General features: G+C 40.2%; 1 protein-coding gene across 1 annotated transcript in view; it reads left to right on the top strand.

Moving 5' to 3' along the window:
* Positions 1-18,291, top strand: part of AKAP9 (A-kinase anchoring protein 9) — an 894,005-nt gene that overhangs the window by 96,608 nt on the left and 779,106 nt on the right. The window contains exon 3 of the mRNA XM_053715709.1: positions 13,221-13,265. Within this exon, the coding sequence (XP_053571684.1) occupies positions 13,221-13,265 (45 nt within the window). The remainder of the gene's footprint in view (positions 1-13,220; positions 13,266-18,291) is intronic.

The following is an 18,291-nucleotide window of genomic DNA, read 5'->3' on the forward strand; positions in this document are numbered from 1 at the left end:
CGGATTTCCTAAGTCGTCAGACTTTTCATCCGGGGGAGTGGGAACTTCATCCGGAGGTCTTTGCCCAAATACTTCGACGTTGGGGCAAACCAGAGATAGATCTCATGGCGTCTCGACAGAACGCCAAGCTTCCTTGTTACGGGTCCAGATCCAGGGATCCGGGAGCGGTCCTGATAGATGCCTTGACAGCACCTTGGACCTTCGGGATGGCTTATGTGTTTCCACCCTTCCCGATGCTTCCTCGATTGATTGCCAGAATCAAACAGGAGAGAGCATCGGTGATTCTAATAGCGCCTGCGTTGCCACGCAGGACTTGGTATGCAGATCTAGTGGACATGTCATCCTGTCCACCTTGGTCTCTGCCTCTGAGACAGGACCTTCTGATCCAGGGTCCCTTCAAACATCAAAATCTAATTTCTCTGAAGCTGACTGCTTGGAAATTGAACTCTTGATTTTATCAAAACGTGTTTTTTCTGAGTCAGTAATTGATACCTTAATACAGGCTAGGAAGCCTGTTACCAGAAAGATTTACCATAAAATATGGCGTAAATACTTATATTGGTGCGAATCCAAAAGTTACTCATGGAGTAAGGTTAGGATTCCTAGGATATTGTCTTTTCTACAAGAAGGTTTAGAAAAGGGTTTATCCGCTAGTTCCTTAAAGGGACAGATTTCAGCTCTGTCCATTCTTTTACACAAACGTCTGTCAGAGGTTCCAGACGTTCAGGCTTTTTGTCAGGCTTTGGCCAGGATTAAGCCTGTGTTTAAAACTGTTGCTCCACCATGGAGTTTGAACTTAGTTCTTAATGTTTTACAGGGTGTTCCGTTTGAACCCCTTCATTCCATTGATATCAAATTGTTATCTTGGAAAGTTCTGTTTTTAATGGCTATTTCCTCGGCTCGAAGAGTCTCTGAGTTATCTGCCTTACATTGTGATTCTCCTTATCTGATTTTTCATTCAGACAAGGTGGTTCTGCGTACTAAACCTGGGTTCTTACCTAAGGTGGTCACTAACAGGAATATCAATCAAGAGATTGTTGTTCCATCTTTGTGTCCTAATCCTTCTTCGAAGAAGGAACGTCTCCTACACAATCTAGATGTAGTCCGTGCCCTGAAATTTTATCTACAGGCAACTAAGGATTTTCGACAAACGTCTTCCCTGTTTGTCGTTTATTCTGGTCAGAGGAGAGGTCAAAAAGCTTCTGCTACCTCTCTCTCTTTTTGGCTTCGTAGCATAATACGTTTAGCTTATGAGACTGCTGGACAGCAGCCTCCTGAAAGAATTACAGCTCATTATACTAGAGCTGTGGCTTCCACTTGGGCCTTTAAGAATGAGGCTTCTGTTGAACAGATTTGCAAGGCTGCAACTTGGTCTTCTCTTCATACTTTTTCCAAATTTTCCAAATTTGACACTTTTGCTTCTTCGGAGGCTGTTTTTGGGAGAAAGGTTCTTCAGGCAGTGGTTCCTTCCGTATAAAGAGCCTGCCTGTCCCTCCCGTCATCCGTGTACTTTAGCTTTGGTATTGGTATCCCAGAAGTAATGATGACCCGTGGACTGACCACACTTAACAGGAGAAAACATAATTTATGCTTACCTGATAAATTCCTTTCTCCTGTAGTGTGGTCAGTCCACGGCCCGCCCTGTTTTTATGGCAGGTCTAAATTTTTAAATTATACTCCAGTCACCACTGCACCCTTTGGCTTCTCCTTTCTCGTTGGTTCTCGGTCGAATGACTGGGTGTGACGTAGAGGGGAGGAGCTATATAGCAGCTCTGCTGGGTGATCCTCTTGCACTTCCTGTTGGGGAGGAGTTAATATCCCAGAAGTAATGATGACCCGTGGACTGACCACACTACAGGAGAAAGGAATTTATCAGGTAAGCATAAATTATGTTTTTTTTCCGACGTAAATAGGATTTATTTATTTTTACATAAAAATCTTTTTGAGGAAAAATCTGTCTAAAGATAGTTTCCTATTTAAGATACATTATAAGGCAAATGTTATCCTGAAATATGGAATTACTTTTTGATTTTGTAACATGAGGCTGTATGTTCATGGCTGTAATGTTTTTGTTAAATTAATTCTGTGAATCCATTCACAATGTCATGCTCTCCCAGAGGTCTCTGTAAGATTATTTTGGACGTGTTCTATCTAGAAGATATTATCACATTTTCTTGGTTTTGTATTTCTCAAAACTGTGAACTTGTGTCTGCAGGATTAACATGCCTCTTCTTCATAGCAAAAATGTTATAAAATAACATACAGAGTTGAGAAATAGACCTTAAAGGGACAAAATCCCAACATTTTTCTTTTAAGATTCAGATAGAGTGTACAATGTTAAACAACTTTCAGAATTTCTTCTATTATCAAATTTGCTTCATTATCTTTATTCCTTTGTTTAATGAGCAGCAATGCACTACTGGGAGCTAGCTGAACGCATTCAGTGAGCTATTTACAAGAGGTATATGTGCAGCCACCAATCGGTAGTTAGCCCCTAGTAGTGTGTTGCTGCTCCTGAACCTACCTATGCTTTTCAATAAAGGATACCAAGAAAATGACGCAAATTAGATAATAGACATTGGAAAGTTATTTTGACTTTACTGTCCCCTGCAATTCTATGTACACAAAACTAACCCCTTACTAAGTTTTAAGATGCTAAATAAAAAGAAGATTGTTTGGAGTGGAATAGATCTGCACAAGGACCTAATTGTGAGGAGGGAGGGCCAATCAATAAAAATAGAAAGTGAAAACCTTTAGTTGATGATAATATTTTAATTATTATTATTATGGTAATAATTATTTTTCTTTAGCTAAATTAAAACTATTTAAATTGTTTTTTTTGTTTATTAAAGGAACATGATACCCAAATATTAAAGCAACTGAAAGTGATGCAGCATAGCTGTAAAAAGTTGACTAAAAAATATCACCTAAGCATCTCTATGTAAAAAAGGAAGATCTTTTACCTCAACATGTCTTCAGTATCCACATCACATTGTTAAGGGACTTTAAGCATCCAATCAGGGTTATAGTCCCTGGATTTGCAAGGGAGTATGCATCTGGCATGTGCAGACACAGTCATGTTTTTTCCCTACTTTTAATCTTGCAAGATTTCAGTGGAATCTCATGAGATCCCAGTAAAGCAAAGTGTGACATCAGCACTGATGAAGCTGATTGGCTGTTTTTTTACACTCATCTGACATTAGCTGAAAGATAACTGTTCACAGAGCACTTACTGAGGTAAAATAGCTTCCTTTTTTAAAGAGAGATGTTCAGATGATATTTTCTTGTCAGTTATTTTCAGCTACACTGCATCACTTTCAGGTGATTTAGCACATGGGTATTATGTCCCTTTAAGGTAATGATTATTTTTCTCCTTACAATGAAGTACAGCTGAAAAGTTGATCAAATATGAATGATTAACCTGTTAAACGGGATAGTCCACATCCCTATAATTTAATAATTATGTATTTCCAATGGTATATAACTAAATCTGTAATTTTCTGATATAACAGGAAAAATAACCTGAAAAAATATTATTTACCTTTATGTAGAAATCCATGATTTAGATCAAATCCTCCCCTGGTAATAATATTGATTGTATGTTTATAACACACACTATCTAATGTGATAAATAACAAACTTTAGTAATTAATAAATAATAGCTTATTATTCTACCGTTTTCTACCATTCTCATCAAAGTGTTTCTCTTTCCTTACTAAGATAGGGAGAGTCCACGGCTTCATTCCTTACTGTTGGGAAATACAACATCTGGCCACCAGGAGGAGGCAAAGACACACCAGTGTAATATCCCTCCCACTTTCTCATTACCCCAGTCATTCTTTGCCTTCCATCACGTTAGGAGGTGGCAGAGAAGTGTCAAAAGATTTGGAGAGTCCTGAAAAAGGGTATCTGCCCTTTGAGATAGGATTGGAGTTTTAAGTAGTCATGTCAACCTCTCAGTGAGAGTATTGATAAAAGTTAGAGTCTGGAGATGCAGGGAAAGTTATTCTGCGAAACCGTCCAGACTACTGCTAACAGCTCCTAAGCAATCAGTGTTGACGAGTTTCACTGCCTGCTTTCTCTCACTCAAGTCCATGTCAGGAGCGCTGCTATAAGACTGTCACACTTGAGAGGCTGTGTTCTGTTACACAGCATAGATCCTGGAGGTAAGATCGTTTACATTTTTACACATAAAATGTTACAACAGGGTCACAGCGTGGCTCCTTTATACCTTGATAGGATCCAGGGTTCATATCCTCTGAAGAGGGTTTATTGAACAGTTGGGGTTAATTAATCAGTGTATTAATTATTTACATGCTGCTTTGTGTTATTTTTTTTCCTGGGCTGATAGACTGTGTCTTTTTGGCTGGAACAAACAGGTTTCACTTTTAAGTTTCACTTTCGTTTTTAAAAGTGTTGCACAGCTCCTATTATTTGCTGGACTTGTAATAACAAAGGAAGTTCTGTCTTGCACTCCATGTGACCGGGTGTGGTTTATGTTCATTTCCTCCATTCTGGCTGAGACTTGAACCCGAGGAGAGCGTTTCCTCTGTTAACTGTCTGGGTCTAGGAGGTGGTGAGTGCCCCAGCCATTGGGAGTATAAACGTGCAGTTTGCTATACTAAAAACATTTTTATTTGTGTCCTTCTGTGGGTATAACCTGAGCTAAGAAGGACTCTGACATGTTAGAAGGTACTCCTTCTGTACTAAATCATACCTGTTTATATTGTGAGGAGGCCGTGGTTTTCCCACCCACTCAATTATGTTCCACATGCCTTAACACCGTTATAAAGTCTAAGAAGGGAGACAAGCCTGCTAAGGCTCTTAGTCCCTTTGAGCCGTCTACCTCTCAGTACTCGTCGTCCCGTGAGATTACTACCCTTACTACATTATTCACTCCACATGCAGTTCCCCGTAGCACACCTAATCCTCCATCTGGAGGGGGCCTTCTTCCTGCGGACTTTGCCGCACAGTTACAAATTGAGGTGTTTGCGGCCCTCAGTGCATTACCTTGCTTTAACAAACGCAAGAGAAAGGTTAAACATAGCTCTCCTAACCCGGAGTCATCTAAATATTTATTGGATTTAGCTATTATGTCCTAGTTATCGGTTGATGAGTTAACCTCTGTAGCTTCAGAGGGTGAAATTTCTGGGTCGGAGTCCTTAGTGTCTAAGCCTCCTGCTGTGGAGGAACCGTCCTTTAGATTTAAAATTGAGCACTTGCGTTTTTTTATTAAAGGAGGTTTTGTCTACGTTAGAGGTTCTAGAGGCCGCGCTGCCTGAAGAACCTATGATACCTAAATTAGAGAAAGTTTATGAAGACAGGAACTTTCCTTTGACTTTTCCTGTGCCGGTTAAGATGGCGAACATTATTAAGAACTAATGGGAAAGAATTGGTTCTTCCTGGACTCTCAACTGGATTTGTGGGGCTCCATTCCTAAGGTGGATGGTGCTATCTCTACGCTTGCTAAACGTACTACTATACCTCTTGAGAATAGTTCTTTGTTCAGAGAGCCAATGGATAAGAAAATGGAAACCTTTCTGGGAAAGATGTTTCAACATACAGGATTTTTGTTTCAACCGGCGGCTGCAGTTGCCGCGGTTTCCGGAGTGGCTACCTACTGGTGCGACTCTTTGTCGGAAATCATTGAGGTGAGTCTCCCTTCAAGAATATTCAAGACAGAATTTAAGCTCTGAGAATTGCTAATTCTTTTATCTGTGATGCGAACCTGCAAATTATTCGCCTTAATGCAAAGGCCTCTGGCTTTGCGGTCCTAGCCCACCGGGCGCTCTGGTTGGTCTTGGTCTGCGGATATAACTTCTAAGTCCAGACTCCTTTCTCTTCCCTTCAAGGGAAAGATTTTTTTTTGGTCCAGGCCTGGACTCCATTATTTCTATGGTTACCGGAGTCAAGGGTGCCTTCCTACCACAAGATAAGAAGAACAAGTCTAAGGGACGACAGTCTTCTAATTTTTGTTCCTTTCGTTCTGACAAATCCCAATGACAACAATCCTCCTCCAAGCTCGAGCAACCCAAGAGTACTTGGAAGCCGGCTCAGTCCTCGAATAAATCCAAGCAGAATAAGAAGCCCGCCGAAAACAAAACGGCATGATGGGGCGGCCCCCGATCCGGGATCGGATTGTGTAGGGGGCAGACTGTCTATTTTTTCAGATGCCTGGTTCAAGGACGTACAGGATCTGTGGGTCCTGAAGGTGGTATCTCAGGGATACAAGATAGGCTTTAAATCTCATCCGCCAAGGGGCAGATTCCTTCTCTCGAATCTGTCTACCAGACCAGAAAAGAAGGATGCCTTTCATGGGTGCGTTCGGGATCTATCCTCCTTAGGAGTTGTTGTCCCGGTGCCTATCGAAGAAAGAGGTTTGGGGTTTTATTCAAACCTTTTTGTGGTCCCAAAGAAGGAGTGAACTTTCCGCTTAATTTTGGACCTAAAGTGCTTAAACAAATTTCTCAGTGTCCCTTCCTTCAAGATGGAGACGATAAGATCCATCCTTTCTTTAATTCAGGAAGGCCAGTTTATGACCACTATAGATCTGAAGGACGCTTACCTTAATGTTCCAATCCACAGGGAACACTTTCAGTTCCTGAGGTTTGCAATCCTGGACCAGCACTTCCATTTCATTGCGCTTCCGTTTGGCCTAGCTACTGCTCCAAGAATCTTTACAAAGGTTCTGGGGGCTCTTCTAGCTGTCAGGGTATTGTAGTAGCCCCATACTTGGATGATATTCTGGTGCAAGCACCATCCTTTCGTCTTGCGGAAGAATTCTCGGAGTCCCTTCTCAGTCTTCTTCGATCACATGGATGGAAGATAGACTTGGAAAAGAGTTCTCTTATCCCAATTACCTGGGTGGAATCCCTGGGTACTATAATAGACTCCATATCCATGAGGATATTTCTAACAGACCAGAGACGCTGCAAGCTAACCTTGGCGATGAAGGAAGTATCTCAGATTCTGTAATGGGCGGAGGCCCACAGCTGTTCGCTGTCAGAGATCCACATTCTGGGTGTGGACAACTGGGAAGCGGAATTTCTCAACAGGCAATCCTTCCATCCAGGGGAATGGTCTCTCCATCCCGAGGTGTTTGCAGAGATATGCAGCAAGTGGGGAACGCTGGAGATAGATCTCATAGCGTCCCGTCTCAATACCAAGCTACCCAGGTATGGGTCGAGGGATCCCCAAGCGGATCTAATAGATGCACTAGCAGTGCCCTGGAGGTTCAAACTCATATATCTTTTTCCTCCATTACCGCTTCTTCCTCGAGTGGTGGCCGGCATCAAGCAGGAGCGGGTATCAATAATCCTGATTACTCCATCGTGGCCACAAAGGAAGTGGTTCGCGGATCTAGTGGGGATGTCCTCATCTCCTCCGTGGAAGTTACCTTGTCGCAGAGACCTGTTGATACAAGGTCCATTTGTTTATCAAAATCTAGATTCTCTGAGGCTAACTGCGTGGAGATTGAATGCTTAGTCTTAGCCAAGAGAGGTTTCTCTGAGAGTGTCATTGATACTCTTATTCAAGCTCATAAACCAGTTACTCGGCGTATCTACCACAAGGTGTGGAGAACCTACTTATTCTGGTGTGAAGAGAGTGTTTTTTCCTGGCACAGAGTTAAAGTTGCCAGAATCTTATCTTTTCTCCAGGATGAGCTGGAGAAGGGCCTTTCTGCTAGCTCCCTGAGGGGACAGATTTCTAGCATGTCTGTTTTATTGCACAAGAGACTGGCTGAGCTTCCAGATGTGCAGTCCTTTGTTAAGGCTCTGATTAGGATCAGACCTATGTTTAGATCTGGGGCTCCTCCTTGGAGCCTAAATATTGTTCTTTGGGTTTTGTAACAGGTTCCGTTTGAGCCTCTGCATTCCGTTGACATTAAATTGTTATCTTGGAAGGTTCTGTTTTTATTGGCTATTGCCTCTGCGAGCAGAGTTTTGTGAGATCTTTTTTTTCATGCAGATAAGGCAGTTTTACGTACTAAATTAGGTTTTCTTCCTAAGGTTGTGTCAGATCGAAACATCAATCAGGAGATTGTGGTTCCTTCCTTGCATCCTATATCCTTCTTAATCAAAGGAACGCTTATTTCACAAGTTCTATCTTCAGGCTACTAAGGAGTTTAGACAATCTTCCTCTTTGTTTGTTGTCTATTCGGGGAAGCGTAAGGGGCAGAGGCTACTTCGACTTCCCTATCTTTTTGGTTAAGGAGTGTCATCCGTTTAGCCTATGAGACAGCCGGACATCGTATAACGGCTCATTCTACTAGAGCAGTGGTTTCCTCTTGAATGAGGCCTCTATGGAGCAGATTTGTAAGGCGGCTACCTGGTCCTCCTTACATACTTTTTCAAAATTTTACAAGTTTGATGTTTTTGCTTCGGCTGAAGCAGCTTTCGGGAGAAATGTTTTGCAGGCTGTGGTGCCCTCAGAATAGTGTCCGCCTCTTCCTTTTTGTTCTCTCCCGTTATTCACTCAGTGTCCTCTGGAGCTTGGGTATAGTTTTCCCAACAGTAAGGAATAAAGCCATGGACTCTACCTATCTTAGGAAGGAAAACATAATTTATGCTTACTAGATAAATTCCTTTCCTTCCAAATAGGGAGAGCCCACTGCCCTTTTTTTCTTGTCTATGGGCAGTCCCCTATTATTTATTTTATTATTTTGGCACCATTTATACCCTAATGTTTCTCCTACTTTTCCTTGTTCCCTCGGCAGAATGACTGGGTAATGAGGAAGTGGGAGGGATATTAAAGCCTTTGGCTGGGGTGTCTTTGCCTCCTCCTGGTGGCCAGGTGTTGTATTTCCTAACAGGAAGATAAGGAATTTATCTGGTAAGCATAAATTATGTTGTTACTGATGCATCTGTTACTGGGTATGGGACTGTATTGGGAGCTTTACAGATGCGCCTGTTACTGGGTATGGACTGTATTAGTAGTTTTACAGATGCGCATGTTACTGGATATAGACTGTATTAGGAGTTTAATAGATGCGTCTATTACTGGGTATGGACTGTATTGTGAGTTTTACAGATGCATCTGTTACTGGGTATTTACTGTATTTTGAGTTTTACAGATGCGTCTGCTTCTGGTTACGGATTGTTTTGGGAGTTTTACAGATGCGCCTGTTACTGGGAATGGACTGTATTAGGAGTTTTACAGATGCGTCTGCTTCTGGTTACGGATTGTTTTGGGAGTTTTACAGATGCGCCTGTTACTGGGTATGGACTGTATTAGGAGTTTTACAGATGCGCATGCTACTGGGTATAGACTGTATTAGGAGTTTTACAGATGCGCATGCTACTGGGTATAGACTGTATTAGGAGTTTTACAGATGCGCCAGTTACTGGGTATGGACTGTATTGTAAGTTTTACAGATGTGTCTGTTACTAGGTGTGGATTGTGTTGTGAGTTTTACAGAAGCATCCATGTAATAGCAGTTTGATATGAATGCTAGCAAGTTGCCGAGTGCTGGATGCTTTGTGGTTTTCTCACAAATGGGTAGTCATAAAATAGTGTTATGCTGTTTTCCTAATGTTCACTTATTCATGTATTTTACATTGTGTCCAATAACTTGGTCAGTGTGCTTCATCTATTGCATTTGTTGTTGTGTTGCTGTTTTGCTAAGCTTCAGACTTCATATTTTTCAGTCAGTGTCATTATGTTTCTTGTCTTGATTATTGTTTCTGTGTACTTTTGTTCCTCTCCATAATGTGCCTTTACGTCTCTCACTTTCAGTTGCTGCTACTCCAGCAGTTTGTTTCTTTTACACACCTCTGTTTCTGGCTTACTCATACTCCTGTTTTAGATTAATATGAATCTTTAGCCTTCCAACATTTTGTCAGTCATCCACAACTGCAAAGGCGCCAGTGATGCTTGCTACCCCCTGTTAATATACAGTATACAGCAGAAGTGAATAAACCCCTGGGCAATATCACTTAAATATCAAATTATTTAAAATTGTATCACCTCTCAATAATTGTTTTATTTCTAAGTAGACAAGTAGAGTATTTCCTATTATAAACAATCAAAAACAAATACTTTAGAAAGATTATATTAAAAATACAGGCCCCAAAGTAGAAACTTAATGCAACAAAAGTGAATACACCTGTGGTCACTAACACACAAGTTAGATCACTGAAACAAAATTGAGAAACCTATGATTTCCAATTAGCCTAATTGCATGAGCATAGTTACTAGAGCAGTCTAATTGTTTGACCAATGGGCTGTGTCTATCTGCAAGTTTGCATCATGTCTCCACATGGAAAAGAATTGCCAGAGGAATTGAAAAATCTGATTGTAAGACTTCACAAAGATGGAAAAGGATACCGGAAGATTGGTGACCCCAGAGGCAGAACTTTTTTTCATTTTCTGCAATGAGATTTTTTTATTTTTTTTTTTGTGAAAAATTTTCTGCAGTGTCTGAGGAGCCAGTGTTGCGTTCTTTGCCCTTACTCGGTGTGCATGAGGACAGGTTCCTGTACATCCTCGCTGATGTCTGCTGTACGTTCCCACAGTGTCAGTCTGCCCGGGAACCTGCTCTACTGTACTGCTGGGGTCTATATGCTTATTTTGGAGGGGCTGGTGCTCCATGCTTATACTGCTGATATATATATATATAGATAGAGATATACATATACACACACACACACACACACACAAATGCATGCACACACACACACTCTAATACACACACACACTAATACAGATGCACGCTCACACTCTTAATACAGATGCACACACACACAGTTATACAGATGCATACACACACTAATACAGATACACACACACACACATTAACACACACATTAACACACACACACACACATATTCACACACACACATTAAAGCACACATTAACACATACACACACACACACACACATTAACACACATACATATTAACACACACACATTAACACACACACACACACTTCTATATATTAACACACATTTATTTAAAAAAACTAAATCTGTCTGCTAAGTATTTTGGTTGGCTCCTTTACTGCTAGAATACATTTGTTAAGCCCTGACTTACATTTTCTGCAATTGGCTGTTTCCCTGTACCGCACTGGAGTTCAGGAAGTGGTAGGAAAATTGAAAAAGAGAAGAACGTAGTAAATATTTACACTGTGATAGAACGGAACAGTGACACCTGCAGGAAATTAAAAGTTCAGGCATTTTTTTTTTACTGTTATGGCCGGTCTTTCTGCAGACACACTACAGTTTCTGCGATGAGATTGCGCATCACACACTGTTCTGCCTTGGGGTTGGTAATCAACTAAAAATCAGTCAAAACGCAGTTGCAGCAGTAATCAGGAGGTATAGATCGATACACAGTGCCAACAATCTGAGCCGCAGTGGCTATCCTCCTAAAATGACGCCACGGACAGTGCGTTACTTGCACAATCTAGCTCTGAAAAACGGGCAACAGGCAAGTGCTTCAGATTTGCATCAAGGCAAATGCTTCAGATTTGGCTCAGGGATTATCAATAGAAATTGGAGTTTCTGTGACAGCTCAGACAGTGCTAAGGACATTGCATAATGTGAACTTCTATGGACAGCATCCAAGGAAAAAACCCTTGCTTGCTCTTTGGCACAAAACTGCAAGATTAAACTTTCCTTAACAACATGAAAAGCCTGATGAATACTGGGAGCACATTATTTGGTAAGATGGCCAAGACCAAAATACAATTTTTTGGCTCAGATGGGGTGCAGCATGTTTGGTGTGAACCTAGTCAGGATTATTACAGTGAATGCATAGTCCCAACAGTGAATCATAGAGGTGGGAGTGTGACGTTATGGGGCTGCGTGACTGCAAAAGGTGTTGGGGAGATTACATTTATAGATGGCACCATGAATGCCTGCAATCTACCAAAATACTGGCTGACAAGATGACTCCCACTCTCCGGAAGTTTGGCAGAGGACAAATATTCCAGCATGATAACGATCCAAACACACTGCCAAAATCACAAAAGAGTTTCTAAAGGAGAAACAAGTGAAAACAATGACCTGGCCAAGTATGTCACCTGACTTGAATTCAGTAGAACACCTTTGGGGTATTTTAAAGAGAATGGTAGAGCAACACAACCCCTCCAGCAAAGAGCAGCTGAAAAAAATATCTCTGAAGAAGGGCAGAACATCTCTCCAGAAATTTGTACGACACTGGTTTCCTCTATGCCAAGGAGGATTGAGTCTGTCATCAAAAATAAAGGTGGACATGCAAAGTATTGAAAAAAATAAAAGACTTGATTCTCAGTAATGAAAGGTGCACTGACTTTTGTTGCACTGATTTCCTGCTTTGGGGACGTTTTTTTTTTTTAATATAGTAAATCTAAACTGTTAGTTTTTAATTTTACATAAGAGCAAATACCTTACTGTAAAACTTAGACGTAATGCAGTTACTATTAGGTTGTACAATTTTGAATCATTTGACATTTAAGTGATATTGCACTAGGGTGCACTCACTTATGTTGTATACTGTATATTGAGGCTCGACAAACCATATGGTAGTATTCATAAACTCATGATTTCCACCGTCTAAGACTCTTCTTTCTTGCTTCAATATTATTTGTCTGACATTGCTTCTGCTATCCCTGATTATAGCTTTGCAATGCTCCTCATAACGAACCTTTAAAGAGGCAGTCTGTCTTGCTTTTTGAGTGTTGCTCCTTCCTGGTTTATGACTGAAATGGTAACAAATATAAATTATAATAAATAGTTACTGCACTATAGAGATTAAACTGAACCAGAGATAGGGTTTTGTACACATCTATATCAGTCTTCAATAATAAAAAAATAATAATGAGTGCTCTAAAATGTTGTGGTTTATGGAGATGATTTTGTTTTAGAACAACTAATTTGTGTTACTAATTTGTTGGAATAATAACTTTACTATTATTGTCACCAAGAAGTCTAATGGTATAGCAGGTTCCTTAAAATAATGGTGACACTTATAACACAACTTTTCATCATATTGAAGATGACCTGGTTTAAGGCTTGAGTCTGTAATTCACTGAAGAGCTCTAGATTATAAAACATTCACCCTTAACGGATTTGTTTGCCTTGTAGAAAACCTGGTGATGACATATAGTGTCTGACAGCGGCAATCATTTCAAGGCGAACTGTTGCACAGATTCTGCTAAGATGGTTTTGCTTTACAATAATGTGGTTTAGTTATTTAATGGCTAGACCCATTTCAAAATTATTTTCTTTAATTTTTAGCCTGAAAGTGAAATTTCAACTACAGCTGATGATTATAGCTCTGAGGTAAGAATGGCTTTTAAGTCTTATGCATGATGCATGAAAGTAATTCATTCTTATTTATATGTTAATCATAATCAAAGTTTATGTGATTGGTATTTTGTGATTTATTTTGTTGTTGTTTTTTTTTTTTTTTTCATTTAAAGCATACATTTAGCGTACAATTAACAAGAGATTGATTTTTTTTAATTATGTACTCCAGTTTTCTCCACAGAAAATGCACAATTAATTGCATAATTTAACATAAATTTATTTAATGATAATTTGTGCAAAAAATGAATTTTTTTTAATACTGGCTAATATTATCTTAATATTGGCAAACATTTTAGCCGGGGTGATCAGTGAAATCAGTCGGCTGGTACATCCACTAAAATATTCTAAATAGTGGAAAAAGATTAATGTAAAAAAGTAGTTTACATTTATCTTTTTCAACTATTTAAATTAATTTCCACGTCATTTTACCAAGAATTGTTTGAATTTATAACTTATGACATCTTGATTAATTTAAGCCCGTGGTATCTTTATCTCAATTATTACATACTCAAACATCAAGTTTACATGCATGTCTCACTGCTTTATTTTATGTTTCCAAACATCTGTACCACAGTATAAATATGGATTTATTTTCAAATATAATCATGACAGACAGCACAGATCTTCCTTATGCATTTGGGCTGTTACTGCTTTAGTCACAGACATTAACATAACTAAGACCAAAAGTGGCAGAGAAAGTCCCTCAGTGCAAATACATTTATTCCAGTAAATTACTGTTTTACATATTTATATATTCTTGTGTTAAATGGCCGTTTTTCTAATTGTATTAATTTAAGTTCTATTGGAAGCCTATTTATTATAAATCAGGCAGGATCTCAATGAACTTTGGTCTTCTTTCAACCTCATTTACTATGTTACTATGTTTATTGCATTACCTATCTGTTTTAAAAGGAGATAGGTCTCAACATTTTTCTATTATGTATTTAAAAAGAGCAGCTGTTGGTTAAAATATTTTTTGCATGACAAAAGGTCTAGTAAAAGCTGTTTCAACTACCTGTTACTTTAAGGCTTAGAGTTTTGGGAATTTTTCAGTTATGGAGTCATATTTATATACCATGATACTATAGCAATGCTATTTACAGACTAACTAGACTAGCTACAATATAAGTATGATGGATGTGTGATAATGCAGCATTACACCATTCCAAGGAAAGTCTCCAGTAGGCCTGGGCAACTGATTCATTTTATAAACGAATGCCAAATATGGCCACGGGTAGTGGAATTCGCTTCTTTTCGGAGACGGATATTTTTGTGTGATAGTGCATCACACAAAGTACTGTGCAAATCCAGATCTTTGTGTGTTGCACTTTCACAAGAATAAATTATACTCTGAAAAGAGAAACATGCTGCTACAAATGGCCATATCCTGCATTTGTTTATAAAATTAATCACCTAATGCACATTTGTAGTATCCAGATAAATACCCATCAATATAAAAATGTCACATTTATAATAATTATCCCATTTATGGGTTGTAATTGAAGAAATTAGTTGTCGGACCTGGTCAATGTCAAATGCAGTGAAGTTTGTCCAAGGGGGGGCCCCCTGTACTCATCCTCCAGAGAGGAGCAGTGAGGATGAGCCAGCGTTGCTGTAATCCCTACAGACACCAGAAGAGCGGAGGCTGCTCATGTGCTTCCCTTTTGCTGCTCTCAGCAAACAGAACAATCTAAGGAGCTTCAGTGTCATCATTACCTGAAGAACCAAGCGGAATCCATTGCAGAAACCGTGCGGCTATCTATGATAACTGATGCCGAGAGTAGTACGGTACTCAGCCTGATCCATTTGGATCTTTAAATAATGTGTTCTTCTCTACCTTTGAGACTTGCTTGACATATTAATTTGGAGATGGTACTTTTAAGTACTATTCTTATGAGTGTGTATGACCTGCAATATAGTGGGGTTGTGAAGTGTTGTGCTTTATATTGTTTAGTGATATGTGTTTGTTAATAATTTGAAGAAAGTGTACACACTTTTTTTTCTTCTGTTATGTGTGATCAGTCCACGGGTCATCATTACTTCTGGGATATAACTCCTCCCCAACAGGAAATGCAAGAGGATTCACCCAGCAGAGCTGCATATAGCTCCTCCCCTCTACGTCAGTCCCAGTCATTCTCTTGCACCCAACGACTAGATAGGATGTGTGAGAGGACTATGGTGATTATACTTAGTTTTTATGACTTCAATCAAAAGTTTGTTATTTTACAATAGCACCGGAGCGTGTTATTACTTCTCTGGCAGAGTTTGAGGAAGAATCTACCAGAGTTTTTTTACTATGATTTTAACCGGAGTAGTTAAGATCATATTGCTGTTCTCGGCCATCTGAGGGAGGTAAAAGCTTCAGATCAGGGGACAGCGGGCAGATGAATCTGCATTGAGGTATGTAGCAGTTTTTATTTTCTGAATGGAATTGATGAGAAAATCCTGCCATACCGTTATAATGACATGTATGTATACACTTCAGTATTCTGGGGATGGTATTTCACCGGAACTACTCTGTTAAAAGTCACTAATCCTTTTAATAAGTATTTATCATGTTAAACGTTTTTGCTGGAATGTAGAATCGTTTACATTTCTGAGGTACTGAGTGAATAAATATTTGGGCATTATTTTCCACTTGGCAGTTGTTTGGTTTTAATTGTGACAGTTTCGTTTCTCTTCACTGCTGTGTGTGAGGGGGAGGGGCCGTTTTTGGCGCTCTTTGCTACGCATCAAAAATTTCCAGTCAGTTACTCTTATATTTCCTGCATGATCCGGTTCATCTCCGACAGATCTCAGGGGTCTTCAAACTTCTTTAGAGGGAGGTAGATTCTCTCAGCAGAGCTGTGAGAATTTTATATTGACTGTGAATAAAAACGTTGCTCTGTAATTTTTATGTCAAATTTAATTATTGTTATGTTGCTAATGGGAACAAACCTTTGCTAAAAGTTGTGTTGTTTTAAAGTTTGATGCTATAACTGTTTTTCAGTTCATTATTTCAACTGTCATTTAATCGTTTAGTACCTCTTTGAGGCACAGTACGTTTTTTGCTAAAAGAGATTATAACCAAGTTGCAAGTTTATTGCTAGTGTGTTAAACATGTCTGACTCAGAGGAAGATATCTGTGTCATTTGTTCCAATGCCAAGGTGGAGCCCAATAGAAATTTATGTACTAACTGTATTGATGCTACTTTAAATAAAAGTCAATCTGTACAATTTGAACAAATTTCACCAAACAGCGAGGGGAGAGTTATGCCGACTAACTCGCCTCACGCGGCAGTACCTGCATCTCCCGCCCGGGAGGTGCGTGATATTATGGCGCCTAGTACATCTGGGCGGCCATTACAGATAACATTACAAGATATGGCTACTGTTATGACTGAAGTTTTGTCTAAATTACCAGAACTAAGAGGCAAGCGTGATCACTCTGGGGTGAGAACAGAGTGCGCTGACAATACTAGGGCCATGTCTGATACTGCGTCACAGCTTGCAGAGCATGAGGACGGAGAGCTTCATTCTGTGGGTGACGGTTCTGATCCAAACAGATTGGATTCAGATATTTCAAATTTTAAATTTAAATTGGAGAACCTCCGTGTATTACTAGGGGAGGTTTTAGCAGCTCTCAATGATTGTAACACCGTTGCAATACCAGAGAAACTGTGTAGGTTGGATAAATACTTTGCGGTACCGGCGAGTACTGACGTTTTTCCTATACCTAAGAGACTAACTGAAATTGTTACTAAGGAGTGGGATAGACCCGGTGTGCCGTTCTCACCCCCTCCAATATTTAGAAAGATGTTTCCAATAGACGCCACCACTCGGGACTTATGGCAAACGGTCCCTAAGGTGGAGGGAGCAGTTTCTACTTTAGCTAAGCGTACCACTATCCCGGTGGAGGATAGCTGTGCTTTTTCAGATCCAATGGATAAAAAATTAGAGGGTTACCTTAAGAAAATGTTTGTTCAACAAGGTTTTATATTGCAACCCCTTGCATGTATCGCGCCGATTACGGCTGCGGCAGCATTTTGGATTGAGTCTCTGGAAGAGAACCTTAGTTCATCTACGCTAGACGACATTACGGACAGGCTTAGAGTCCTTAAACTAGCTAATTCATTCATTTCGGAGGCCGTAGTACATTTAACCAAACTTACGGCTAAGAACTCAGGATTCGCCATCCAAGCACGTAGGGCGCTGTGGCTAAAATCCTGGTCAGCTGATGTTACTTCTAAGTCCAAATTACTTAATATACCTTTCAAGGGGCAGTCTTTATTTGGGCCCGGTTTGAAAGAAATTATCGCTGACATTACAGGAGGTAAGGGCCACGCCCTACCTCAAGACAAAGCCAAAGCTAAGGCTAGACAGTCTAATTTTCGTCCCTTTCGGAATTTCAAAACAGGAGCAGCATCAACCTCCACTGCACCAAAACAGGAGGGAGCTGTTGCTCGTTACAGGCAAGGCTGGAAGCCTAACCAGTCCTGGAACAAGGGCAAGCAGGCCAGGAAACCTGCTGCTGCCCCAAAGACAGCATGAACCGAGAGCCCCCGATCCGGGACCGGATCTAGTGGGGGGCAGACTTTCTCTCTTCGCCCAGGCCTGGGCAAGAGATGTTCAGGATCCCTGGGCGCTAGAGATCATATCTCAGGGATACCTTCTAGACTTCAAATTATCTCCCCCAAGAGGGAGATTTCATCTGTCAAGGTTGTCAACAAACCAGATAAAGAAAGAAGCGTTTCTACGCTGTGTACAAGATCTGTTATTAATGGGAGTGATCCATCCGGTTCCGCGGTCGGAACAAGGACAAGGGTTCTACTCAAACCTGTTTGTGGTTCCCAAAAAAGAGGGAACTTTCAGGCCAATCTTAGATTTAAAGATTCTAAACAAATTCCTAAGAGTTCCATCGTTCAAAATGGAAACTATTCGGACAATCTTACCCATGATCCAAAAGGGTCAGTACATGACCACAGTGGATTTAAAAGATGCTTACCTTCACATACCGATT

The sequence above is a fragment of the Bombina bombina genome, chromosome 5 (genome assembly GCF_027579735.1).
Source record: "Bombina bombina isolate aBomBom1 chromosome 5, aBomBom1.pri, whole genome shotgun sequence".
In the NCBI taxonomy this organism is placed as follows: Eukaryota; Metazoa; Chordata; class Amphibia; order Anura; family Bombinatoridae; genus Bombina; species Bombina bombina.